General features: G+C 37.4%; 2 protein-coding genes across 7 annotated transcripts in view; one reads left to right on the forward strand and one right to left on the reverse strand.

The window, feature by feature from the left end:
- Positions 1–1,078: 1,078 nt before the first annotated feature.
- Positions 1,079–12,266, forward strand: ARG1 (arginase 1). Its single transcript, XM_011998035.1, has 8 exons — positions 1,079–1,275; positions 4,576–4,648; positions 7,048–7,222; positions 9,178–9,337; positions 10,559–10,653; positions 10,985–11,089; positions 11,287–11,423; positions 11,674–12,266. The coding sequence occupies exons 1-8, from the start codon at positions 1,219–1,221 to the stop codon at positions 11,838–11,840; spliced, it is 969 nt and encodes a 322-aa protein (XP_011853425.1). The 5' UTR covers positions 1,079–1,218; the 3' UTR covers positions 11,841–12,266.
- Positions 1,884–27,802, reverse strand: part of MED23 (mediator complex subunit 23) — a 60,577-nt gene continuing 34,658 nt past the window's right edge. For 2 of the 6 annotated variants that reach the window (XM_011998034.1, XM_011998032.1), the window contains 10 exons: positions 26,096–26,266; positions 25,526–25,742; positions 23,683–23,919; positions 22,597–22,762; positions 21,986–22,058; positions 20,932–21,146; positions 18,603–18,723; positions 17,746–17,877; positions 16,087–16,224; positions 1,884–2,215 (listed from right to left, as the gene is read on the reverse strand). In XM_011998034.1, coding sequence (XP_011853424.1) covers positions 2,213–2,215; positions 16,087–16,224; positions 17,746–17,877; positions 18,603–18,723; positions 20,932–21,146; positions 21,986–22,058; positions 22,597–22,762; positions 23,683–23,919; positions 25,526–25,742; positions 26,096–26,266 — 1,473 coding nt within the window. In that variant the 3' untranslated portion in view covers positions 1,884–2,212. Of the gene's footprint in view, positions 2,216–15,134; positions 16,225–17,745; positions 17,878–18,602; positions 18,724–20,931; positions 21,147–21,985; positions 22,059–22,596; positions 22,763–23,682; positions 23,920–25,525; positions 25,743–26,095; positions 26,267–27,802 lie in introns of those variants that run through there. The other 4 variants (XM_011998031.1, XM_011998028.1, XM_011998033.1 and 1 more) reach the window with 3 other exon arrangements.

The raw sequence follows: 27,802 nt of genomic DNA on the forward strand, positions 1-27,802 counted from the left end.
CATGAGACTTTATTTTCCTCAGTTAGCCATTCAATAGATATTTATTGAGTGCCTATTGTATACCAACACTCTTCTAGGCCCTGGGGATACAGCAGACAAAATTCTCTGACCTCACGGAATTTAAACTCCAAAATGTTCTTTCCCACCAATAGGAAAAAGAAATTAGTTTCTACTAAGTGAATTTTCCCTTTAAATTACAATTACATAATTTTAAAGTCAGAAGGATCTTTAAGGTGCCTTTATTTTAAATTCATACTTTTGTATGGTGACAAATGGCAGCCCAGGGGCATAGAGGCTGACACCTCCCCAGCGTTTAGACTATAAGCTCAACTGTTAAGTGGATTCAGAATGCCAAAGGCTGAATCTGGCTTTTCTTCTACAACCTGGGTTGGCACCGTCTCTGAGCTTCAGTTTCTTCGTCAGTATAATGGCACCAATGATAAGACTTCACGTAAAATTGGTATACATATTAAATAAGGTATTTTGAAACAGAACGGCATCTGACACATGGTAAAAACTCAGTGTTAGCTATTTTTATTTCTATACTTTGATTATGATATGATTCCACAATTATTTTCCTATACACCATATTTCAAAAATGGTAACCTCTCTGGGTTATCAATCAAGTAACTAACTTTTTAAAGTAATAATTTTAAAAAAGAAAGTTATATACTCTTTATGATAGTGTACCCTAAAGGTACACATTTATGAAATGTGTCTCATGGATTAATCGTTTAACCTCATGTGTGAAATCTTAACTCAGGATATTAGGGCTGGAAGGGATGTGATAGACAATCTTGCCAAGCCTGGCCCTTCTTCTACAAGGAGGTCTTCAGAGATCTGGAGGAGGAAAGTGCCTTGCCCTGAGTTCACTGAGCCAGAACAATAGGACTTCTTCTGTAGTTGTGAAACTTGTCAATTGTCTAAGTCTAGGTTAATGTCATCTGGCTGGCTTTTTAAAAAGAGTGTGAAGTAAGAACATGAATAATTGTCACTTAATTAGAGACCTAGACTCAGAGGAATTATAGTTACTCCATGTATGAAAATTGCAAGACTTGACTCCGTCATTCTTCGGTTTAGTGGGTGGAGCCAGCTGTCCTCATTAGAATAAAGGTTGTTTATTCAACCCAAGTATAAATGGAAAAAAAAGATGTGCCCTCTGTCATTGAGGGTTGACTGACTGGAGAGCTCAAGTGCAGCAAAGAGAAGTGTCAGAGCATGAGTGCTAAGTCCAGAACCATTGGGATTATTGGAGCTCCTTTCTCAAAGGGACAGGTAAGGAAAAAAGTCTTTCTTTGAATTCCTGGAATTTAGTTGAAAATTTTGGACTTCGAAATTTGTAAGGTGTTATTGTCTAGTTAGTTCAGTTTTCTGATACAACCTATATTTTAAAGTCCTCTCACCATTTTCCAACATTGTATAATTATACTCACATACCCACTTACTCTTGTGGCTCCTGATCTCAGCTAGAGCTAAATTCATTTGAACCTACAGAATGTTTTCTCATATTTTTTAGGAGAAAATATTTTTCTTTGAATTGAAATGGACTATTTCTGCATTGTAGCTACTCATTTAGGTTTAGTTGCTCTTGTTTTTGATGTTACTGTGTGTATGTATAGGAAGAGAGAATTTTAAGAAATACATTTGTTTAGTTACATAATTAATGCCTAGAAAAATTTAATAGTTTGGCAGTAACCTTCAGACTTCTTATGATTTGGATAACCGAAATATTATTGCTTCATGCAACTTTGTGAATAATTCATGTTATGTTAGGTTTTTAATGATTCTATGAAACTGTTCATTCATGGTCTAGGTAGAATCCTTTATGTGTCTCACATGGAAGGGGAAAAAAGAACAAAAAAAGAAAGAAAATCCTACTGCAGTTTGGCGACTCTAAAAGGATTTTAATGGATTTATGAAACTCCCAGACTTCCTTAGAGCCACCAGCTGTGAATCCACACATGCCAGCAACATCTGAACACACTTTTTTTTCTGCCTGGGCACACTTATTCTAGTAAAGAGAGTGTGATGACAGAACACCATAGACTTCAACACACATCTGTGCTCAAAAAGGATAAAAAACAAAGAACAAAATCAAACAAGACAATGTGTGAGTTGAAACTGCTAAGGTTGATTTTCTCCAGGTTTCTCAGAATCTGGGCAGCGTTTTGCTTCCTTTTAATTTGGAACCCTTGCTGTGTACTCTGACTTTTTACTGCAAAACAAATTGAGAGAGGCCAGAGGTTAGAGGCCCAAACAGCATTTGAACTGTCAGTAAATACTACTTTGCTTCTCCTGGAAATCCTCCAAAAGTCTCTCCCAAACACAGGGACATTTTGCTGACACAGAAGTGCTCCTTTTAAAATCCACACTGTTCTCACCTACTCTTGAACAGGTTATAATAAATATATAATTTTAAAAATTGACAAAAGAGAAGCAAGTCTCCTCCTTCTACCACCCTTCTCCCATTAAAACATGGTCATGAGAATGGAGTTCATTGTCTCATGATTGTAAGGACTAAGAGAGAGAGATTTTTTTATACTAAGTCACAGAGTAGAGAGGATAAAATGGCCAAGATGTAAGTATTTGTCCTCACCTAAAGGAGTTACAGGTTTGACAGGTAGGCAAAAGGAAATGATTAGAGAGCAGATGACTAAAATGTGGAGTCAGAGAAAGGGCTTCATCCCTGTCTCACCTTGTTGAAAGGCTTGCAAGGCAGCGAACAAACAATAAAGTAGGTATTATTTTTACCTTGCAGTTGGATTAAAAAGGCTCAGAGAGGTTTGGTAATGTGCTCAACGTCACACAGGCTTGACTGCATATTTCCAGACAAGATAATCTGATTCCAATGCCTATGCCCTTGATTTGCACTGATGTCTCTTCAGACTATTCAACTCCAAAGGTGACTTTATACTTGTGGCCATTGAGGGATTGGGCCCAGCTTAGAAAGTCAGTGGAGCTGACAAAGCAATTTCCAAAGTGGGCAGATAGAGCAAGCAAGAGAAAAGCCCAATCATGAGAAGCCATTTGAATAAAACAAATAAAAATGAATGCTAGAAAATGTAATGGCTGTGTTATAGCAAATAGAGTGTCAACTAAGGGGTCTATGAGCTTTGTTCTAAAGTCTGAAAGGAAGAAGGGTAAAAAAGCCAATGAGTTTTATCAAACTGAGGATTGAGTATCTACTATATGTCAGCTCTACACTACAAAATATAGGCCCCAAATGTAAAGCAAACTGGACTGAAATCTACCAAAGAGGAAAAGACAAAAACAGTCACAAAACTAAAGGCAAAACATGAACCAAGCAGCACCCTATTGGGGTTGAAAGAAGGAGAAATTGTGTCTACTTGACTGGGGAGAGGGAGGCGTGTCAAGCAAAAAGGTAGTAAAGAAGCAAAATGCGTCAGGCAGAGGATAGGGTGGGTGCCTTGATGCTAGGGACAGGAATTTAACATAAAGGATTTGCCTGGCACCCAGGGCAAGTCTTCTGTTCCTTTGAATGGGGAAGAAATATTTGCTTGCTTTGATGCCACAGCCCCAATCTGAAAGATAGACACACGCATCTTTTAACACATTGTCTCATCTGACAACATGTAATCATTTTCTGATCTAAAAGCTCGTCGGAAATTAAAATCTGAAAGATTCAGAAAAGAACTGTGCCTTTAGACCTCTAATTGTTCAGGGGGCTGAGGAAGACTTGCCCCTTAGAGGAAGAGTGTAAGCTTCCCTAATGTCAAAATGGCAAGGGTAGAACTTCCCATCTGCTGTTTCAGCAGGCCAAAACTTGAAATTAGTGGGTTGGTCTTTGTTTGTAGTTTTCAGCTCCCAGGTGATGACTTTTCCTGTTGCCTGCTTTCTCCCCAAGAGCTCTACCTTACTGCTGTGAGTACATGCACATAGGCCTCTTTCATGTCACACTCTTTCAATGCTTTTGCCCAATTGTTCCCTTGGTTTGCAGTGTTTCTCCGTCACTCTGTCTTGTTTTCCTAACTACCTACTCATGTCGCAAGACTCAGCTTAAACAGTATTTATTTCTTGCAGCCTTTACTGACACATCCTGTCCCCAATAGTATTAAGGGCATCCTGTTTTTGTTACTACATTTTATGTCATCATTGAAGCAGCTATGTATTGTAATTGGGGTTAAGTGCCCATATCTCCTATCAGCTTATGAGGGACTCAAAGTCAAAAGCTTTTTCATTATTGGATCTCATCTACCAGACTGCTTTTGCACAAACTATGTGCTCACTATGTTGATAACATGGGTTGACGGGAAGAGGGGATGCAGGTTTTGGAATCCAAAGACCTGAATATGAACACAGGCTCTGCCACTTATTAGCTGTGTGCCAGTCTAAAAACCATATAACCTTTGTGATTCTAGTTCTTTCTATTTGGCTTAAGAGTCATTCAGTCTACCTTGCTGTGAAGATTAAAAGAGATGATGTAAATTCCTGGCTCTGTAGGAACTCAAAAGATGATAGTTACAGTTCAACTGATTAAATAATGAAAAGGGTTCCTGCTGTGAGCATCTGATGGTCATAATAATGTCTGAAGTGCTTTATTTTTTAATTGTTCAGCCACGAGGAGGGGTGGAAGAAGGCCCTACAGTATTGAGAAAGGCTGGTCTGCTTGAGAAACTTGAAGAACAAGGTAATTTTTAAATTGAAAAATGATCAGCCTGATTTCCTCCCCACTCTGAAGGAAGGAGCAGGCCCCTGTCAACCTCGAGTGTGTCTGGAATATTTACACCAGAATTGCGGTACTGGCTTTAACCTGAGAAACACATCCTACAAAAACAGCAGGGCATGGGGAGAATGCTCAGGAATTGCTGATGTACATCCTCACTCAGATATTTTGTCTTTCCAGCCAAACTACAGTATAAGAGAAATTGCATATGCAGGAACGGGGGTTGGGGTGGATGGTAGGGGAGCCGGGGAAACAGCAAATGGAAAGCAAGGTGCAGCAGGAAGTATGCTACTAGCAACAGGATCCCATTTGTGAAATAAAATAAAATAAAACAGTAATAATGATAACAATAGTGCCTAGTGTTTGTGCAGTGTGTATATATATATACATATGCATAAGCATGCAAATGTAAGTTTACATATATTTTTAAAGTATGGGCTCAATTATCTGTTATCTTTACATATAAGATGCTGATAAAGTGTTGGTCAGGATGTGGAGCAACTAGAACCCTCATATATTTCTGATGGGAATGCAAATAATACAGCCACTTTGAAAGTAGGTGGGCAGTTTCTTAGGTAAACATATATTTACATTTTAACCTAGCAGTTCTACTTCTGGGTGCAGAGAAGTACAACTACAAACATTCAAGTACAAGTTTTCACTTCTCTTGGGTAAGAGATTTGTACTTGAATGTTTGGGGGCAGCAATATTTATAATAAACAAAAAATGGAAACAGCAAAATGCCCATCAACTGGTAGATGGTTAAACAAAAAGTGTCACATCCATGCAATGAGATAGTACTCAACAATAAAAAGAAATGGACTGGCTGGGCGCGGTGGCCCAGGCCTGTAATCCTACCACTTTGGGAAGCCAAGGTGGGCAGTGGACTGTCTGAGCTCAGGAGTTCAAGACCTGGGCAACACGGTGAAACTCCATCTCTACAAAAAATTAGCCAGGCGTGGTGGCATGCACCTGTAGTCCCTGTAGTCCCAGCTACTCAGGAGGCTGAGGCAGGAGAACTGCTTGAACCTGGGAGGCAGAGGTTGCAGTGAGCCAAGATTGCGCCACTGCACTCCAGGCTGGGTGATGGAGTGAGACTCCATCTCCAGAAAAAAAAAAAAGGAATGGACTGCAGACACAGGCAAGAACATGGTGGATCTGAAAAACAGCAGGCTAAGACACAAAAGACTACACATTGTATGATTCCATTGATACGACATTCTGGAAAGACAAAAGCATAGCAAAAGAAAGCAGATCAGCAGTTCTTGGGGTTGGGGACAAGAATTACCTTTAAAGGGGCAGGATGGAATTCGAGGGAGAATGGAAATGTTTTAAATCTTGATTGTGGTGGTGGTTTCAAGACTAGATTTTTTCAAACTCATTGACCTGCACACTTAAAATCAGTGAGTTTTAGTGAACAAGAATTACACCTCGTAAATCTTAAAAAAAAAAAAAGACAAATACAGACACCCAGCTGAGAACAGAATGCTTGGGTAAATGGACTTGTCGCTTAACTGACAAGCATAATTTGGTCATGTGTTACAGCAGGTGAAATTTCTTGGAGGCATTACTAAATCAGATTCAGACACACATGTAACAAATACCATATTTAATGGCCAGTTAGTTCAGAACACTGAACTGATTCCATATCACAGTTTTACGTGAAACTCTCTACTTTTCAAGCCTAATTCAAGGCCTTTTAGGGAGCACACTCAATCCTTAGGAATCTGGGGTTACCTGCAATTTTTCCTTACTAAAAAGCATAACTAAAAAGCTTTATTTCCTAAGCTTCCAAAGTGTTAGGTTCAGTGCTAAGCACATATTCACATATTCTTATTTATTTATGATAATACCACTATGAGGCAGGTTCAATGGATATTTTGTGTGTGTGTGTGTATCCAGATGAAAATATACCAAGTGCTTTTTAAATTTTCTGAGAATACATATATATATATGTCGATATATATATATTTAATTTTTATCAAAATGAAGCATGTTTACTATAGAAAGGTAAAAAGTACATAAGCAGAGAGAGACAGAGAGACAGAGACAGAGACAGTGACATTCCCTATTAAGCCCAAGCCAGAAGATTATCACTGTTATATTTTGGTGTCTAGTCTAACTGGATGAATTCAAGAAGTGTTTACTGAGAGCCTGGTATGCAGCTGCACCAGTGTGTGGTACTGGTAACATGTCAAGCAAAAGCAGACATGGGTCTACCTTCCTGGGATTTACAGACCTTTCAGGATTTTCGTTTGCTTATACTTGTGAATATATGCCTATTTTATATAATTGGAATCATCCTACATAGACTGATTTGTAATCTACTTTTTAATTTAGTAACTAAAAACTTTTAATTTTAGAGTGGGATGTGAAGGATTATGGGGACCTGTCCTTTGCTGACATCCCTAATGACAGTCCCTTTCGAATTGTGAAGAATCCAAGGTCTGTGGGAAAAGCGACTGAACAGCTGGCTGGCAAGGTGGCAGAAGTCAAGAAGAATGGAAGAATCAGCCTGGTGCTGGGTGGAGACCACAGGTCTTGTTGAATAACTGTGTCTATGGGAGTCTGGCACAAAGGAAATGTAACCAAGGCCAGAAGAAGAGAGAAAATATAGAAATATAGATGGAAAAGCATTGACCTATATTTAATATCAAATTTTCTGCCTTTAAAAAATTTTGTAGGTTACTAACTTTATTATAGAAACAGACTTAGCTCAATCTGAAGTCTTACAATATCTGTATTTTGACCTAGTACAGCAGAAAATGTATGAAATATGAATGGATTTCATCTAAATATTCATCACAAGCTTACATTTCTAAATAAGTACATGAGGCAATTCATAGCTTATTTGTTCTTAATTGCCGATAATATATACAAGTCATATAGGTCAACAATCTCAAAGTATGGGTTTTTCATTATAAAATAATGATTATAACATTTTTGAAAGCATCAGACACACACACAAGAAAAAAAAGTGATAATCGTACTTCTCTAACAACCATTTCAACCAGAATTGAAAATCTGGCACATTTCTTTCATGGCATCTTTTTTTTCCTTGTACATGATGCCTTTGTTTAACAAGTGTGTGTGTGTGTGTGTGTGTCTGTAAAAGAGAGAGAGAGAGAGACAGATGTCTATGTTGTGTTCTCACTCTACAGTGCAAATTTCCTTGTTGCTTCATGGGATGTGCATAAGCATCATAAGCATCAGTTTTTTAGTGCTGCATGATTTTTCATCAAGGGGTTACATCGCTATATATGTACATATTGTCACATATTCAGGTTACATTGTAATTTTCACCATTACAAATAATGTGACAAAGACCATTTTTGTGCATGAGCCTTTTTAAATATTTACCCTCAAGGCCTAGGATAATTTTCCCTGAGAGGCCTGATTAGATCTAAAACCAGAAACACTTCTATGGCTCTTGAGCTCAGTGACTTCAGGCCTCCTCGGTTTCCTCTTCTAAAGCCAAACTGTTACCAGGGCCTCTGTATCAAAACTGCAATTGGGAAACCGAGGCTCGTTTTCTTTTGTAAGTGGAGAAATTTGTAAATGGAAATCTGAAGAATGGCACATGGCAAAAGACAAGAAACCTGAAGGGAAAACAAACGTTACATTGAATAATCCATACCTGAACATGAAGGCATGATTGCTTTCACTTCGAGAATCTAAAAGCTAATGATTCTCTGAGTGATACTTAAACATTCACAAATGGGAGAATACAGGCATTGTATAGTATTAGCTTGGTGCAAGAGTAATTGCAGTTTTCAAATGGCAAAACCACAATACTTTTGCACCAACTTAATATATCCTAACTTTTAACTTCTGTGCAAGATATCATTTATGTCTTCCATTCCAGCAAAATGTCTGGAGCTTGAAGTATTTGGGATGAACTTTGTTCCTGGTTGAGTGGGTAACTAGATGCATTGAATAGAATGAGTGAACACACACGCCATACGCTGGCTGAGGAACTTCTGAGTAAGAACATGTAAGAACTTGTGAGTGATGCTCCCAAATTATAAAAGAGCTGGATTTTAAGCAAAATTGAAGGACTTTGTCATAGTTCACTTGAGAGAATTAAGTATTTCCCAAGAGAGATCAGTGTGCAGAAAATGACCAAATTTAACTCTGAGAATTGAACAGTGTCTCATGCTAAGGAATTTCTTGTGTAGCTAGTGTTTTTATACTCATTTATTTTTTGGCTAAGCTCTAATCTGTGGTTTTCTTACAAGGTGGATTTTGGGGGAAAAATCACAATTTTTTTAGTAATGCAATCGATATAAATATAACTAGTTAGTAAGCACTAAGTGTAAGTGATGTTTTCTCTATTGTTACAACTGATTGGCATCTTCAATTTAGAATCTATCAGAAATATCAGACACTGTGACTTAAAGGAAAACCAAGCGGGGGCATTAAGTGAGTGAATAATATGATGTATGTAGTGACACTGCAAACCTGATGTTCACACAAAATTTTTCCCCCAAAAGTTTGGCAATTGGAAGCATCTCTGGCCATGCCAGCGTCCACCCTGATCTCGGAGTCATCTGGGTGGATGCTCACACTGATATCAACACTCCACTGACAACCACAACTGGAAACTTGCATGGACAACCTGTATCTTTCCTCCTGAAGGAACTAAAAGGAAAGGTAAAAGACTGGTTGGTACTCTAGTGCGAAAGAATACTTTTTAGGAGACATTCAGGAAGTGGAAGGGAAATGAGAAATTCCATGTTATCTTATTCTTGGTGTAATCTCAAGTCATTTTCTCTGCAGCCAGTAAGCAAAGAGTTGGTTGATAAAAGGCAGTAAGGCTCTCTATCTCTGCCTTGCAAACTGACTTAATATATATTTTCTCTGATGATTCTTAAACTATCCTTTTAGTAAGTGGAGCAGAGAGTAATCATTTATAAACAGGTCACTGGAGGTTCAGAGGTTAACCAACTGGCCCAAGATATATGCCAAGCCTATAGTGAAGCAAGGGCTAGCACCAGGTCTCCTCATTCCTTCCTCTTTCCACTACGTGCCACACAGTCCTGCATTCTTACCGAGTAGTCTTTCTATATCATAGAGTCTTTTCAAAAAAGAAATTTGAAAATTTCAGATACAATGGTTTATGAACTAATGTATTTACTGGGAGAAGAACCTGTCTAAATCATAAGAGAAAGAACTATCTCCCTGCTCCCTAGAAACTTCTTTTCTAAAAGATGGAAAATAAAATGTCAGACTAAGATTTAATATTACAGCTTGTAACTTTTGTTGATATGCCATAGTGTATCAATAAAGTTTTTATTGATATAATTATAATATTTTGTCCTTATGATGGTACAAGAGGTTAAAACCTCCTTATGTTAAATGCTCAGAAATAATGTCTTTTGAACTAATGACCAGGGGATGGGTTTATAAACTTGCAAAGTATCTAACTAGCACATGGGAAAAACTAAATGTGGCTCCAGGACAAAGCAGATATCATCATATTATGATGTGAATAACCAAAGGGCAGGTCACAAATTTCCCTCAGCTGCTCTAGGCCATCCTCTGGATTAAGGACTTACTGAGAAAGGGAAGTAAAGAAGGAAGCTACCAAAGTAATGGGAGCACACTCATTTCTTTATAGAGGAGCCCTGGGAAAGAAGGGCCCAGCAGGAATGGGGCACAAAGTAGGTAAATGCCAAGTGGTTCAAGGCAAAGTCAAAGCAATCAAGGGGAGGCACACATCCCCTTCTTAATTGTGTATAATTTTTACACGATTTCTTCTATATTTATATTCTAAATATAAGATATTTGCAGTCCAATACGTGTCTTTACCTTTGAAAGTAGGATTTGTTCAAGAGAATCACACATAACCAAGTGAAAACATTGCAATTTTAGATTCCCGATGTGCCAGGATTCTCCTGGGTGACGCCCTGCATATCTGCCAAGGATATTGTGTATATTGGCTTGAGAGACGTGGACCCTGGGGAACAGTAAGCTTATTCCTTGATGTGATTTGCCTTCATTTTTGTCCCTTTGTGTGCTAGATGTGCTTTACTGACCAAATCTATGAGAGAAAATTAAACATCAAGACACATACACACACATACACCCACACACACACATATTTATATACATGTACATACATATGTATCCAGGCAATTAAGTCTCAATTGACTTGCTGTTAAAATACAAATAAAACTATATTGAGTTAGGTTCACAGAACCTAAATATTTTATATATTTTACTATATTGATATTTCCCTTAAAAGAAGACAGGCAGGCACAGTCAGCCTTATTAATTATCTTAATTTCTCTTTTATAGCTACATTTTGAAAACTCTAGGCATTAAATACTTTTCAATGACTGAAGTGGACAGACTGGGAATTGGCAAGGTGATGGAAGAAACACTCAGCTATCTACTAGGAAGGTAGGATTCTTTTGTGTGTGCACACGTGTGTGTAACATAAAAGGTTGGTACTGACATTAACCAATGTAAGTTATTAATAAAGTCTTTATGTGAAATAATGGGTTGCTACTTTTTATAAAGCAAGGTAACAGATATATTTATTGATGAAATGTGAAGCCATCAATCTTAAACTGAAATCCTTTCCCATTTTTTAAAAGAAAGAAAAGGCCAATTCATCTGAGTTTTGATGTTGATGGACTGGACCCATCTTTCACACCAGCTACTGGCACACCAGTCGTGGGAGGTCTGTCATACAGAGAAGGTCTCTACATCACGGAAGAAATCTACAAAACAGGTAGTTAACAATCTGAGGGAATAGAGAAGCAAGTGTACACTTGACTAATATATATTCATACCTCCTTGACCTGAAAACAAGTCCCAGTTGACACTTACAGAATGTCCATCAATCACATGATGCAATAACTAAAGTGTTTTCCATTGGTTACTACCTTTTTCTGTTAGTGGATAATCTTTCAAGTCTGTCTGTACTAATTTCAAAATGTCAACTATTTTATAAATTACATTATGACAATTTGTTGTTGTAGGGCTACTCTCGGGATTAGATATAATGGAAGTGAACCCATCCCTGGGGAAGACACCAGAAGAAGTAACTCGAACAGTGAACACAGCAGTAGCAATAACCTTGGCTTGCTTTGGAGTTGCTCGGGAGGGTAATCACAAGCCTATTGACTACCTTAACCCAACTAAGTAAATGTGGGAAACATCCGATATAAATCTCATAGCTAATGGCATAATTAGAAATCTAATCATTTACTTAAGTGTAGAGTTGTCTTCCTAAAGATTTGTTCTTTCAGAAAAATGTTTTTCCAATTAGTATAAAACTCTACAAATTCCCTCTTGCTGTAAAATTCAAGACGTGGAAATTCTAACGTTCTCAAAATTTAAAAGCTTGTATTTTCTAACTTGGCAAAAGACTTATCCTTAGAAAGAGAAGCATACATTGATTTCCAATTAAAAATTTGGTGGCATTAAAAATAAGCACATTTACATAAGACCCCATACATAGAGTGAGACTCCTGGAACCAGGAGACAAAGCTACCCCATCAGGAAAGGTACTATGTGTCCGTGTTGTTCAAAAGATGTGATTTTTTTATAATAAACTCTTTAAAACAAGATTGTGTCTACATATTTCTAAATACATGCCACACACACACACACACACACACACACACACACACACCCACCCCACATTCACAATATGTCCTGCTTAAAAACTACGAAGATTGTATTGTGTCTACATATTTCTAAATACATGCGACATACACACACACCCCCTACATTCACAATATGTCCTGCTTAAAAACTACGAAGATTGTATTGTGTCTACATATTTCTAAATACATGCAACAGACATACACACCCCCCCCCGCCCCACATGCACAATATGTCCTGCTTAAAAATACTAAGCAGGACGTATATAAGAATTGTAGGCTCATGCCCATAATCCCACTGCTTTGGGAGGCCAAGATGGGAGGATCTCTTGAGGCCAGGAACTTGAGACCAGCCTAGGCAACACAGCAAGACCCTGTCTCTAAAAAATAAAATAAAATAAAATAATAAAAATATTAGCTGGGTGTGGTGGCACATGCCTGTAGTCCCAGTTACTCTGGAGGCTAAGGCAGGAGGATCACTTGATTTCAGGAGTTCAAAGCTGCAATGAGCTATGATTGCATCACTGTATTCCAGCTTTGGTAACAGGTGAGACACTGTCTCTTAAAAACAAAAAAATTTAAAAAACAAAACATTTTAAAAGTCACAGTGAAATCATCATCCCCAAAACACTGTGAGGCCTTGAAGCTATTTAAACTCCCTGGCTATGGTTTCTTCAACTGTAAAATGGGTAATAATAGGTTTGGGCAATCTCCAAGTTCATTGGGCTAGATGTCCACATTTTACTTTTTCTAAACCTCATACATGATTCTGGTTAATATTTTCAAAGCATGGTTGCTATTCAAGTAGCCTTTTGGGAGATGGAAGATATTCCTGGCTGGGTGTGGTGGCTCGCACCTGTAATCCCAGCACTTTGAGAGGACAAGGAGCTTGAGTCCAGGAGTTTGTGACCAGTCTGGCAACACGGTGAAACCCCATCTCTACAAAAAATACACACACACACACACACACTAGCTGGGCATGGTGGTGAACATCTGTAGTCCCAGCTACTCAGGAGGCTAAGGTGGAAGGACTGCTTGAGCCCAGGAGACGGAAGTTGCAGTGAGCTCAGAGCACGCCAATGCACTCCAGCCTGGGCAACAGAATGAGACCCTGAAAAAAAAAAAAGATATTCCCCAAAATCGATTCAGGACCCACATAAATCGCATTGCTAGTTTGTTTTTAATAATTACTAATTCAGTTGAGGATGTCATCTAAAATTACCTGTCGCTTCCAATGTTTCACCTTTCACTCACTACAATTACAGTTTAGCCATATCCTAAAAACTCATCTCGGCTCTGGAATGTAGTAAGGAAAATGGAAAAAACAAACCAGAGTAAACAGTAATCAAAACAAGGGAAGCAAAGTTTTCCTCCTCCCAGCAATTAATGTGAAAACCCCAGGAGGTTCTGTAAAAAAGGCAGGTCCATGAATGGATTTCTTCTGTGTTTTTGGTTTAACAGTATATGATAAAGGGCCCCTACAATCTGATTTTTCAAATGTAACACAGAATTTAAAAACTGTTACCTCTACTAGGCCTTCAAAAGATACACATTTTATTGAATTACTTTTAGACGGTAGCAATTATAATGGATCTCACTCTAAGACACATTGTCTAATACAGTAACCACATGTGGTCATTTAAAGCTTAATAAAATTAAAAAATTCAGTTCCACATTTCAAATGCCACATAGATAAATGTAGCTACTAACTAGTGTATTGAATAGCACAGGTAAAGAACATTTCCATCACTGCCGAAAGTCATACTGGACAGAGCCACTCTAAACTTATTATTAATTTTCAAAAAGAAAAACTTTTAGGATGTGATAAATACAAAGACATTTTTTCCCCCTCTGCTGTATTCTAAACCCAAATAAAGTTTTTGTCTTCCATTAGTCTCTGATTAAAAACGTACTTAAAAGCCTATCCAGGGAAATTACATTCCCATGTTTTTAAGCTAAAGAGGGAAAACTGAATTTTTAATAAATTAATTAGAATGTTCATGTCCTTGAGAAAGTGATTATATTGATTTTCATTTCCTCTGTTTGTATAATACTAGAGTCATAATTTTATTCTCATTCTAGGATCAAAAAGCAACAAATTCCTCAAGGCAGCAAGAATATACTGACACTATGTTAAGATTAATACTTGAAATAATTTCTAGCATTTTTTCTGGGTAATTTTAAGAATGAGTCTAAAGGGGCCGGGCGCAATGGCTCAAGCGCAATCCCAGCACCTTAGGAGGCCGAGGCGGGCGGATCACGAGGTCAGGAGATGGAGACCATCCTGTCTAACACGGTGAAATCCTGTCGCTTCTAAAAGTACAAAAAAAAATTAGCTGGGCATGGTGGCAGGCGCCTATAGTCCCAGCTACTCAGGAGGCTGAGGCAGGAGAATGGCATGAACCAGGGAGGCAGAGCTTGCAGTGAGCCGAGATCATGCCACTGTACTCCAGCCTGAGCGACAGAGCGAGACTCTGTCTCAAAAAACAAAAAACAAACAAACAAACAAAAAGAATGAGTCTGAGTCTGCAAAAATTACTTTTACCATTATATAAATTTTTAGCTGGACTTGCATGGCCAGTAATGATTTAGTGATGGCAATAACATGAGCTACAAAGAAAATAAAGTTCTAGGAGGAACATATTTAGAAATATGAATTTGAATTACAGTTGGTTAAATTCACTAGTTCTTTCTAAAAGAATCTGTAACTCTTAATTCCTAGGCCAATGTCAGTCACCAACTGTAGTGTAGGACCCACAGAACACCGCATTTCCAACTGACCCCAGCCAGCACACCGCGGCACACAGCCGACATTCATTCCAAAGGAGTCATGAAACAATCACGTGGTATATTCATTCAGCGGACTTTATAGTTTTCAAGTCTTCACAATGCCAATTCCCCCAAAATTAACAATGTCTCTCAAAATCCAAGAAATTCTGAAGAAATAAAATGTGTACTGTATTTACAAATACAAAATTAAAAAATTTTAAGATTATAAAAATTGAAGAATTACGTCATCTGTCAGGTGAGAGTGTCAATCTGCAAAAGCAAGTATTTTTAAAAAAAGAAACTGGAGAATCAATCAAGTTCAAGAACTTTCAGATGTTATTTTCTTACATGGCTTCCAACTCATTTTATACAGTAAGTTCAAATCCATAGCAAAGGTAATAAAACTACCAACTGACCTTGGTAGAAACTATGGAAATTTATAACAAAATTTCAAGTCATTTTAAAAAGAATATGAAGCCTTGTTTGCTCCTACAACGCAACAAAGTCTAGATTCTTTTTCTTGATAAAAATCTTATTATTCTGAAAATCTACCAAGAGATTTATGCATAAAATATTTGTAATAACTGTTTCACATGTGTGGTGCCTTTAAAATAATATATCTGAAGACTAAATATGTCATTAATAATAAAAAATACAAACAAAAACAACAGCTAGAATAGGAAAGACTGAAAGTGCCAAAGACAAAAGTCCTTTGATCACAGATAACCTCTATGTTCCTATGTAGCTCTAATAAGTTGTTATGAATATGAACAACACGTATCTTACTTGATCTCTTAGAGACAAAAATATAGATAGGGAGATGGGAGTTATAAGGTGTCCACAGATTCATCATTTGAATCAAAATAAAACAATCTGAACACCATCACTGCTTCTATCACCATAGCGTGATCACATTCAGATTGAAAAGGTTTGAGTCCATTCTCAAAGACGGATGTATTTCCACTTTCTCCACAGTACAGTCTGGCTTCACTGAGTTACTGGTAAAGACACGGGCACCTGATTAGACTGAGGTGCTGGAGACCCACTGTTCATAGCTTGTGGAGGCACTGCAGCTGGTTCCATCTTGCTAATGTGTGTGATGAATCGAAGACGAAGTTTTAAAGCTGGTTTTAAGTTACAGATAATTTTCTCTACCTAAGAAATAAAAACACATTAAAATGTACTTTAATCAGAGAATTTCAACTTCTCACATTTAAAGCAGGATTTACACATATCCTGAGACAATAAACTAAGGAGTGGCATGGGGTAGATGAGAAGTTTCTCAACATGTTCTGTGTTTTACGAAAAGCAGATACAATTCTTTCTTGCATGAGAAACAACACATTCTCCCTCACACACCCATTATATATTCTATATGCATGTTTGTACATGAACCATATGTATATTCATATATAGGCATATACTTACAAAAGCATATCCACTTATCTAGCTAGCCAGTCATCCCACTACCAAAAGCTAGCAGAGTTTACACTGGAAATTTCATACATCCAACAAGCTGATCATTCTTTTAAAATGCCATCTTTACAGAAGCATGAAGCATAATTATATTTTAAAGTTCTTTGAATAACTCATGTCTGCAACATTTATATACAAAACTAATTATTTTTGTTTTGATTTACACTTGGAATTAACTAAATAATATTAGATCTACTCTTTTGAAAAACACTAAGGAGACAAACACATCAAGTCGTTTCACAGCTTTCTTAGCTTTACTCAAATGCTCTTTGACCTTTTCCTTTCTGTACTCCCTTGTGTTAAAGTTTCTTAGGCCCAAATGTAAAGAATACGTTTTTTAAAAAAAGCAATCAATTTCTTTTATAGTTTCTCTGCATGTTCCGTGTTGTAACAAAAGCCGATATAATTTCTCTCTTTCTTACATGAGAGAGAACAGGTCAACTCTCTTTGACACTGCTGCTGAGACATAAAGGAGTCAACCTCCTTGGTATCTCAACCCAAAGAATTGGGAGGGGTATCTCAACCCAAAGAATCAGTTATGATTCAAGGTCTTTTTCTACTTTCAGACATCCCTATTAGGAAGTTCCTCTTCATATGCTAAGTCAGGATGTCCTCCCTTTAACTTTCCCAGAATTCATACACCCTCTAAAGTGACACAGAACAAATCTAATCCCTATTCCAAATGAAAACCCTCCAAAATGCTGAGGGCATAAATAATGCCCTAGGACTTTTTTTCTTCAGGTTAAGTATTCCCATATTCTTTAAACGCTCTTCATGAGTTAGTCTCTAGTCAGGATTAGTCTAGAATCCTGACTTTAGTCTTCTAGTTATGCTGTGGTTTGTCTAATGTCACCATGAGTGTTAGGAGAAGCAGGACCTCCTTTTCTCATAACACAACAACCTCTCTGCTCGTATTTCAGCAGCCATATCCCACTGTTTCTCCCTAATGAGATTATTATTAATTAACCCTCTAGGTCTTTTGGGGGAAAAGTACAAGGAATTATAACATGTATTTACTTTAATACTACATCTAGAATAATATCCCTCTGTTGCCTAAAAAGGTCTCAAACCCACCCATTTTCCTTAAAAAAAAAATAAGACAAAATAAAAATAATCACTCAAACCAAAAAAGTCTATTACTATATGTTCAAGTTTTCTAAATTAAACATCATTAAAAATAATTAAACAAATTCAACTTACTTGCTCTTTCACGCTATCACCAGTAAACATATACTTCATGTGATATAGGAAGTCGCAGATGGGATCCATGTAATTTAAATGGGTGCTACACTGGTCGACATTCAGCAGCATGTCATAAAACGCCACACCAATCTATTTAACAAAAAATGTAAAATTATTTAAGTGATTAAAAGCGATTCAATAATTCAGCATGATGCAGCTGGGCTCCATTATAACACTCACACTGGGGGATACTGTTTTTGTTGTAGAGCTGTCATATACTATACATACCTCTATGCACATGAGATATGATATGGCTTGCATTTATAAAAGAATCTATAGTGCTACAAAATGCCCCTGATAAGGCTTAAATAAAATTTCTCTTCATAGTTTAGTAATTTATCTTAAAATTAAGAGATAAACAATCCCCTTTCTAGACACCATCTCTTGATGTCTAGGATAACTCCACTCCTAGGGATCCTTTGGTTTATACTTTCTTAGTTCCATTTGGTAGCTCTTGCTTTAAGGTTCTACTCCTGGGTGCTTTCCTTGTTTTCAACATCTTGTTAGAAGTGACTGACTTCATCCATTCTCATGATTTTAATTAGTTCCTCTGCATGTAAGATCTCAAGTGTACTTCTCCATCCTTAACCTCTTCTCAACCTTCATAATGGGTATTTCCCCTGCATCTCCAATTCAATACCTCCCACCCTAAATTCATTACTGGCACACTAAGTCCTCTAAAGTTGCTCTTGGATCCTGTTAAACTAGTTTCACTACTAATGGTTGTGACCTGCAGTTTCAATAACACTGGTAAAAAACCTAAATAGATACTTCAGAATTTAATCATGTCACAGGAAATCCAGATTATATTTTACCTCTATCATACAACGAGTTCTCTCTTGCTGAAATCTTTGTAAAAATGGTCCAACAAGATGGTATACATAAAGCAACTGGAATTCAGTCTTCACTATAGGAAGAAGCACTTCAGTGAGAAACCTAAAATTTGAAGATAAAAATAAAAATCTCCTGTGACTTGAAATCATTTAAATTGTTTGAATTTTGTTAATACAGTATTTACAAAGTATTATAACAAAACATTTTTTAAAAAGTTCCTTTTACTTTGGTAACAATAATGTTTCTAATTAATCTCACATCTCTCACTGGCTATTACTTTCATTTGATTATTTTTATTTATTTATTTTTTTGAGATGGAGTCTCACACTGTTGTCTGGGATGGAGTGCAGTGGCGCGATCTCGGCTCACTGCAACCTCTGCCTCCCGGGTTCAAGCAATTCTCCTGCCTCAGTCTCCTGAATAGCTGGGATTACAGGCACACGCCATCACACCTGGCTAATTTTTTAATTTTTAGTAGAGACGGGGTTTCACCGTGTTGGCCAGGATGGTCTTGATCTCCTGACCTTGTGATCCACCCACCTCGGCCTCCCTAAGTGCTGGGATTACAGGCACCCACCACCACACTCAGTTAATTTTTTGTATTTCTACTAAAGATGGGGTTTAAATCAGATTTAAGTCATTCTTAATCGTAAAACTACTGATAGGTGAATTATCTGAAATAAAAAGAGAATAACCTAACAGAAATGCCACTCTCAAGAAATTTCAATCTAATTAATACCATTATTATGGTCAAGAAAAATAATCAGGAAATAGGATAATATCAGTTATTCAGTTTAAAAGGTAACTTTAGGGATATATTGTGGAAAAAGCATGCATTTGACTAAGCTTCTTCAAACTATAGTGGAAAACTAGATTATTAGATTATTACTAGCACATACAAGTCAATTTTTAAAAAACAATTCTGAAGCAAAAGGAGCTTTCTGATCAACTTACTTTGCAAGTTGTTCTTTTTCTGTTATTTTTTTGAGATGGAGTCTTGCTCTGTCACCCAGGCTAGAGTGCAGTGGCGTGATCTCGGCTCACTGCAACCTCCGCCTCCTGGGTTCAAGTGATTCTCCTGCCTCAGGCTCCTGAGTAGCTAGGATTACAAGGAGCACACCACCACGCCCAGCTAATTTTTTAATTTTTAGTAGAGACAGGGTTTCACCATGTTGGCCAGGATGGTCTCGATCTCCTGACCTTGTGATCCACCCACCTCAGCCTCCCAAAGTGCTGGGATTACAGGCGTGAGCCACCGCGCCCGGCCACGAGTTGTTCTAATGAATGAAGTATATACCTCATCTGTTAATGAGATTAGAAAAAAAATGAAATACATCAAATTTCTTTTTTTTTCAGATGGAGTCTCACTCTCACCAGGCTGGAGTGCAGTGACGCGATCTTGGTTCACTGCAACTTCCAACTCCCTGGTTCAAGCGATTCTCCTGCCTCAGCCTCTTGAGTAGCTGGGGTTACAGGCACACGCCACCATGTCCAGCTAATTTTTGTATTTTTAGTAGAGATGGGTTTCACCATGTTGGCCAGGATGGTCTCAATCGCCTGACCTTGTGATCTGCCCGCCTCGGCCTTCCAAAGTGCTGGGATTACAGGTATGAACCACCGCACCCAGCCTATGTCAAATTTCTTTAAGAAATTATTATACTTACTTTGGAATGAGAGAAAGTTGTCCGATGCTAGAATGGTGCCACACAGCATGTGCGAGAGCTAATGTATAGCTACAACTCATCTCAGAGTAGGACTATCAGGAAATAGGATAATATCAGTTATTCAGTTTAAAAGGTAACTTTAGGGATATATTGTGGAAAAAGCATGCATTTGACTAAGCTTCTTCAAACTATAGTGGAAAACTAGATTATTAGATTATTACTAGCACATACAAGTCAATTTTTAAAAAACAATTCTGAAGCAAAAGGAGCTTTCTGATCAACTTACTTTGCAAGTTGTTCTTTTTCTGTTATTTTTTTGAGATGGAGTCTTGCTCTGTCACCCAGGCTAGAGTGCAGTGGCGTGATCTCGGCTCACTGCAACCTCCGCCTCCTGGGTTCAAGTGATTCTCCTGCCTCAGGCTCCTGAGTAGCTAGGATTACAAGGAGCACACCACCACGCCCAGCTAATTTTTTAATTTTTAGTAGAGACGGGGTTTCACCGTGTTGGCCAGGATGGTCTTGATCCCTGACCTTGTGATCCACCCACCTCGGCCTCCCTAAGTGCTGGGATTACAGGCACCCACCACCACACTCAGTTAATTTTTTGTATTTCTACTAAATTTCTTTAAGAAATTATTATACTTACTTTGGAATGAGAGAAAGTTGTCCGATGCTAGAATGGTGCCACACAGCATGTGCGAGAGCTAATGTATAGCTACAACTCATCTCAGAGTAGGACTGATGACAGGCAGTGAAATCAAAGAGGCGGAATGGATAGCCAACCCACTCTGTTTCAGACGTCAAGCTGGGGCTGCTGATGACACTCACAATTCGATCATGAAGAACAATCCAATACGGCTCCTTTAAAATTGGAGGAAGGCTAGTGAAAAATATCACTTATCCAGCATTCCACCCCAAAGTCTAAAGTAATAGTGTTTTCTCATTCTTTAAAGTTTTCTATTTCTCCAGCTTCTGCACATACAGTTGGGTGACTTTGTAACTGGTCAAATTAAGTCAGTAACAACCTGGGTGAAGTACCTGTGAGTTAGGGGGCTCCATACATGTATCTGTCCAGCTCATTTAGGTACCTGATATATACTATGCAGTAAATCAATTAATTTATCAAACAATAAATCTATAATTCTATTATTTATTTAAAAATAATAAACTTGTTAAAAATGTGTGTGGAGGTCAAAGAAAGGAGTCTTCATGTGAGCTGGAAAAGTCAGGGAAGGCTTCATTCACTGAGAAAGGAGGCTCTAAGCTAGCAGAGAATGAACAGGCTTTAGAGAAGGTGATGGAAAGAAGTAAGCTCTGGAATAAGAAAAATGTCTTATTCACTCACATTCAGAAGTACCTAAAACATGTCTTAAGCACTATGTGCAGGAACAAAAGCTGTAGATATACAACACGTTAAGTGGCCAAGAGTAGATCAGGCTATGATGTAAAAACTAAAGTTGGATAGGTAAGGTAGTACCAGAAAATGCAGAGACCTGTAAGTCACATAGATATATTTAGATCTAATACAGAAAGGCAAACACTAGTCACTGTAGATTTTTAAAGCAGTAATAATATGAAAAAACTTTAAAAACATAAAATACTTCATTAACTTGCATCCTATATGCATCTTTTTCTTTTTGCTGACATGGAACAGCTGGCTATATTTCATCACTAAGCACGAATCACAATTATTAACTCACTGGTAGGGCAGTGATGATCAAACCAATTGCATTCATCCATGCTGTAATGTTCTCTCTTGGCACTAAAGGCTGACTGCAACCGGCAAAAAACAATGTTTAAGTATGAATTTATAAAAACATTTTAGATGGTTGACAACAGATCTTATTTTTAAATAATATATCTAATTCAGAGGATCGACAACTAATCCATTTCAATAAAACAATGGGGAATTTTTTATTGAATAAAAATGTAGTAAGTATAAAAACTCAAGAAGGCTTTTTAAAAATACTTCCTCCCCAATCATTATCCCATACTTCACGCTAATTTTTAAAAGAATCTTGAAAACAAGATGAAGAGAATCTTGTTTTAAGTGACAAGTTAACATTATGCCTATACTAAATATCAAACTGCTATTAATGAGCAGACGTAGGAACAAACCCGGATCTTAGGATCCTGTCCAGGGCACATTCCATAACTCCTATATCACAAAGACAAGATTTGGAACCAGAAAACAGTCATCATCCAATGTGCATCAGCCTTTCAGCAACAGGTTTGTCTTAAAGCTCCAAATAAAATACCATTCTGTTTACAAATAAACAACAAATCTTACTGCATGAACCAGAATACATACCTTTTCAGGACAACATTTAGAAGGGCATTCCCAACCTCTTTGCCTGAAACTGCCAAGGCCATGAGCTCCACACAAGTAACATGGAGAGCGTGCGCAGCTGGGTTGGGAAACTCATTGAATCTCCAGTCACAGTTTGGAAAGGGACCAGGAGATTTGCCAGCCATAGGTACACACAGTTAAAGCAATAACAACTGGAATATCTCATCTGATTATCAATTTATCTGATTATGAGCTGCCAAGAAGTGATTTATCTACACTTAGAGAGATTAAGAGGCAAATACAAACCAAATGCAAATGAGTTTGACATGATTGAAATGTATTAAGAGCAACCATGTGATTAACCACAGACATAAATGGTTGGTCTTACAGGTGGGTTCTTATAAATATGACATAATAGGCACAGATGCAACCAAGGTATACCTAGGTTTCATAAGCCTATTTCTTTTAATAGTTATAAGACATTAATATGAAAATTATTTTATAATGAGTCATTCTGTTGCTTCAGAAAATAAATTCCTTTGTGTAGGAAAATAAGTCATGCTCATTTATGTAGAATTTCTCTACCTAGTAACATAGTGGTATGGTTATAGACATTGAGTATAGAGTGCTAATAACTGAAAACATAAAATCAAAATGAAGAAATAAACATACAAGTATATTTTCACTAAAATATACCTTTTCCATAAAGAAAAATTTATCATTTATAATACAAACATTAATTTTTTTAAAGTAACAAGATCCTACGTTCTCCAGCAGCACACAGATACATGTGCTGCGAAACACAGTATTTAAGAATAAGATTTTTTCTTTGAAACGAATCTCCATAAAGTCTATTTTTAAATATATTTTTTCTTACCACTTATCCTCAAGTTCTAAAATAAAAATTTTAATAGAATTTCAGCCTATCTGGCATGATGCTGCTAATTTAAGATTTCAAACCTTTACAGAGATGAAAATGGAAGTGATCTTAAAAAAATTAAAACCTTGAAATATATAAAAAATTACTTTAAAAAGCAAAAATATGTTCTCATAAATCAAAATACCATTATTTCTGGAGAATCTGTAAAATCACAATAAAAAGGATATTATCGACTAGTCTGCCAATCAATCTGCAATAGTAGGTGTCATCTGGAACCCAAGGATTTTCCTCTCGTGCATTCATAGCGCACTTCAGGTAAGTGTCACTTAGACACCAGCCCTGCGGTCGATTATCCTTGAGAGAGCCAATGATCGCATGCACGAGTTTTCGCTTGAGAAATGCGCGGTCTCTCAGGTGCATTTCATAATAGTGCAGAGTATTATACAGATAAGTCACTGGACGATCTGCCAAGAAAAAAACATACCACCACAATGTTTAACTGGTTACTAACAACTGTGAAAAACTGACTGCTTTCCAGATAACTGGAAAACAGCTCAGAAGATTATGACACAACTTCACATGCTGGGCAATTGTATACTATGAATATTTTAATCTGAGGATAAGCAGAAGACTCAGAATGCTTCTAGTAATATACAGTTGTATTTGTATCTGTTTTTATTTAAGTGGAAGCAATTCCATTTCTGAAAATTTATCCTGCATAAATTTTAATCCCTTGACATACAACAAGGGATGTCACTGCAGCCCTGTTTACACTAGCAAAAGATGAAAAATCGCCTAAAAGGTCAAAAACAGGGGACTGATAAAGTAAATTATGGCATGTATGAGGCAGCTCTTTATGTACTAACACAAATGACCGATGCTAATACATGATAAAGTTGAAACAAACAGGGTACAGAATAATATGTGTAATATATTTTACTTGTGTTAAAAACAAACAAACAAAAAAACCACCCAGGATATCTAAGAGGGGATGGCAAGAGACTGGTAACATTGGCTGCCTCCTAAAGAAAGAAACTGGCTAGCTGGAGGCCAGGATGGGACTAATTACCTTTCACTGTATACTCTTCCCCACCAAGTGTGTATATTACCTAATCCAAAAGAAAAATGTTTTTAAAAGAATGCTCACTTGAACTTTATGCCTATTCCGTCGGGTTAACACACAATTCATACTTCTGCTTTGAGGGAAGGTATCTTAGATTAAAGATGAAGCAGGACTGCCCGCCAGACACTTTGTTCCCACAGTGGCTGCTCCAGGACCTTCACATTTCCGTCACTGACCCTGCCACTCTCCAGTTACTATGCTTACAATTTTAGAGTTGTCTTTTTCTTTCAATATTCTCCTTATAATCAGCCAATCAAGTCCTGTTCCGTCTTTTGTGACCATTTGTCCCTTTTCTGTCATTTTCAATGCAACCATTGTTGCTTAGATACTAATCACACAACTGAGCTTTTTGACATGTCCTTGAAATGGCTTCCTCCTAAGATTGCTGCCAACTATAACTGAATGTAGCTTTCTGAAATAATGTTTCCTATGCCATGATCATACTCAATAACTTCCAGTTGATTATTATCTGCAATTATAAAATCAGCCTAGCATACAAGGTGACCTAAGTTAGGTACAATCTGTCTTTCCAACCTTATTTCTAGAACTCTCTGGTAAGAATTTTCAATTCAATCCAACATAGCAATTTTTCTTCAAATATACCTTATTTTATCTCCTCCATGATTTCCCCCAAATGATCCCTTCTGCCTCATATGCTGTCTTTTCCCTGCTACTACTACACAGTTCAAATCCTACCCATCCAAGAAAGCTGCCAAGATCTGTTTAGTTTATAGTAACATCACCCTGTTCTGAACTTACACTTTTGTTTGTATTTTTATGTTGTATATTTTATACTTCATGGCACCCTCCACAGTACTTATCCTCAAAACACTTCAATTTAAAAAAATTTAAATAAAACCTTTAGAGCCACTATTACCATCTGGTCCTGCCCAGCCCACTTTTGATAATGGAGGTATTAGATGAAATTAAAATTTGAAAAAGCTCACCATGAAATTTATATAAGCCTCCTAGGTGATCCAGTAGAGTCTCCAATGATTTGGATACTGGAAGCAACTCTAAAAATCTGTGGATTACTATATCAAATACTGGAAGGAATCGAAGACACACATTCCCAAAATAGATGGGCAGATAGGGAGACTGGATCTGTACAGGAGGATCCACCTGTTCCGCAAGGCCCTCAAAATACAACTTCTCTGGGTATTTCTGTGGAATTGAGAAGATGATAAATGGTTAGAGCATTTTTTAAAAAAAATTTCTTAAAAGAGCTAAACGTGAAAACATTTAGATTTGTTTTTACAAGGAAACATTTTAAATTATACCTCATTATACTTTACTTCTTTTGATACAAGTACTTATGTCCACTAAACTGCAGTTTCAATTTATTCTCAATGTTACAGATATTCTCAAACCTTGAAGAAGTTTAGAGAGCTAACTTACTTCTATATAGAGCAGAGAAAAAACATTAGAACCAGAGAGAAAACGGCCAAATCAGTTCATCAAATGCTCAAGTATGGTTTTATAAAAGTATTATTTTAAATACTAATTAGAACTAGTACCTTGTGATAATTCATGTGCTTGGTGTGCCAGTCATTCTGTAACCAGTGCTCTGGGGAATTTTCTTTCACAAAGTCACTTACTCGATTTCTAAAATCGTTTGGTTTGAGTAACAGCAACTGAATTATGAAATAACAAACCTGGGCTTCATTTCCTTCATGACTACGCATGGCCTTTGAAGAACAACAGAAAAATTATATGAAAATGTTCAATCTGTGCGAAACCATGAGGGCCATTTGAAAGCCTAAATTTTAACAAAGTAAAATCTCACCACCATAATTTCCTTAGACGTCTAGTCTATCCCAAACCAACTGTTCAGTATTCCCCAAACATACATGACCTTTCTTGCCTATTTTGGTTTACTATTCCTTCTGCCTGGGATGTCCATCTTTATTTTTAAAAATTTAATCTATCTTTCACATCTATCACCTAAGCAGATAAGATTTCTCACTGTTTCCTGGAAATATTTTTTCTACACCTCCACCTTATCCTGTTCTCTTATTGATTTATAGACTTACATTATTTCCCCTAAAATATAATAACTACTTTTATATCTATGCTCCACAGCTAAGGGGTTAACGTTAAACTATGCCACTCCAAATATCACCACCATAGAATTTTTTTCAATGTGGCATTTTCCAGCCGACCTCAGCATCTTTTTAAAAAATCTACCGGAAGGCCAGGCACGGTGGCTCACGCCTGTAATCCCAGCACTTCGGGAGGCCGAGGCGGGCAGATCATGAGGTCAGGAGATCAAGACCATCATCGCTAACATGGTGAAACTCCATCTCTACTAAAAATGCAAAAAAGTAGCCAGGCATGGTGGTGGGCGCCTGTAGTCCCAGCTGCTTGGGAGGCTGAGGCAAGATAACTATGTGAACCCAGGAGGCAGAGTTCGTAGTGAGCTGAGATCACACAGCCTGGGTGACAGAGCGAGACTCTGTCTCAAAAAAAAAAAAAAAAAAAGAAATCTACCAGAAATAGACACCAAAGTCAAGAGAGCGGAAAAAAAAAAAAAAAACATTTGGGGAATGTTTGCTACCAAAGTGTACAGAAATGGTTATATTAGCACTCTGTAAAGAAACACAGTGACTTACTGCTACTACCTGCCTCTAGTGGGAGTTTTGGAAAATCAACTCAGGGTCTAATAGCTCATATTTTTAGAGTATCACAAGGCTAGGACCACATCTATTTTATTTACTTCTATACCTTCTATACATAGAACACAGTTGATATTCAATATGTACTTATTAAATGAATGGATAAGGAAATTGGGGCTGGAAGCAGTGGCTCATGCCTGTAATCTCAGCACTTTGGGAAGCTGAGGAGGGAGGATTGCTTCAGCCCAGGAGTTCGAGACCAGCCTGGGCAACGTGGAGAAACTCCATCTCTATAAAAAAGTTAAAAAGAAAAAAAAATTAGGTGGGTATGGTGGCATATGCCTGTAGTCCCAGCTACTCAGGAGCCTGAGGCGGGAGGAGATTGCTTGAGCCCAGGAGATTAAGGCTGCAGTGAGCCATGATCACACCACTGCACTGGGTGACACAGTGAGACCCTGTCTCAAGAAACAAAAAAGCAAAAACGAAAAAAAACAAATTGGAAAATTTGTAGTTCTTTAGGGAAGTGACAGTAATGCTTGATATAGTATAAATTCATTAAATCCTTCAAAGCAATATAGAGCAGATTGGCATAAGATATATTAGTCATAC

This window comes from Mandrillus leucophaeus, unplaced genomic scaffold (genome assembly GCF_000951045.1).
Source record: "Mandrillus leucophaeus isolate KB7577 unplaced genomic scaffold, Mleu.le_1.0 Scaffold552, whole genome shotgun sequence".
Classification (NCBI taxonomy): domain Eukaryota; kingdom Metazoa; phylum Chordata; class Mammalia; order Primates; family Cercopithecidae; genus Mandrillus; species Mandrillus leucophaeus.

What these genes read in the sequence shown, in the direction of transcription:
- ARG1 (XM_011998035.1), top strand. Translation starts at nt 1,219, where the DNA reads ATGAGTGCTAAGTCCAGAACCATTGGGATTATTGGAGCTCCTTTCTCA. An exon ending in GTGCTGGGTGGAGACCACAG is followed by an intron (nt 7,223 to 9,177) that starts GTCTTGTTGAAT and finishes TTCCCCCAAAAG; the next exon opens with TTTGGCAATTGGAAGCATCT. An exon ending in GGAAGAAATCTACAAAACAG is followed by an intron (nt 11,424 to 11,673) that starts GTAGTTAACAAT and finishes TTGTTGTTGTAG; the next exon opens with GGCTACTCTCGGGATTAGAT.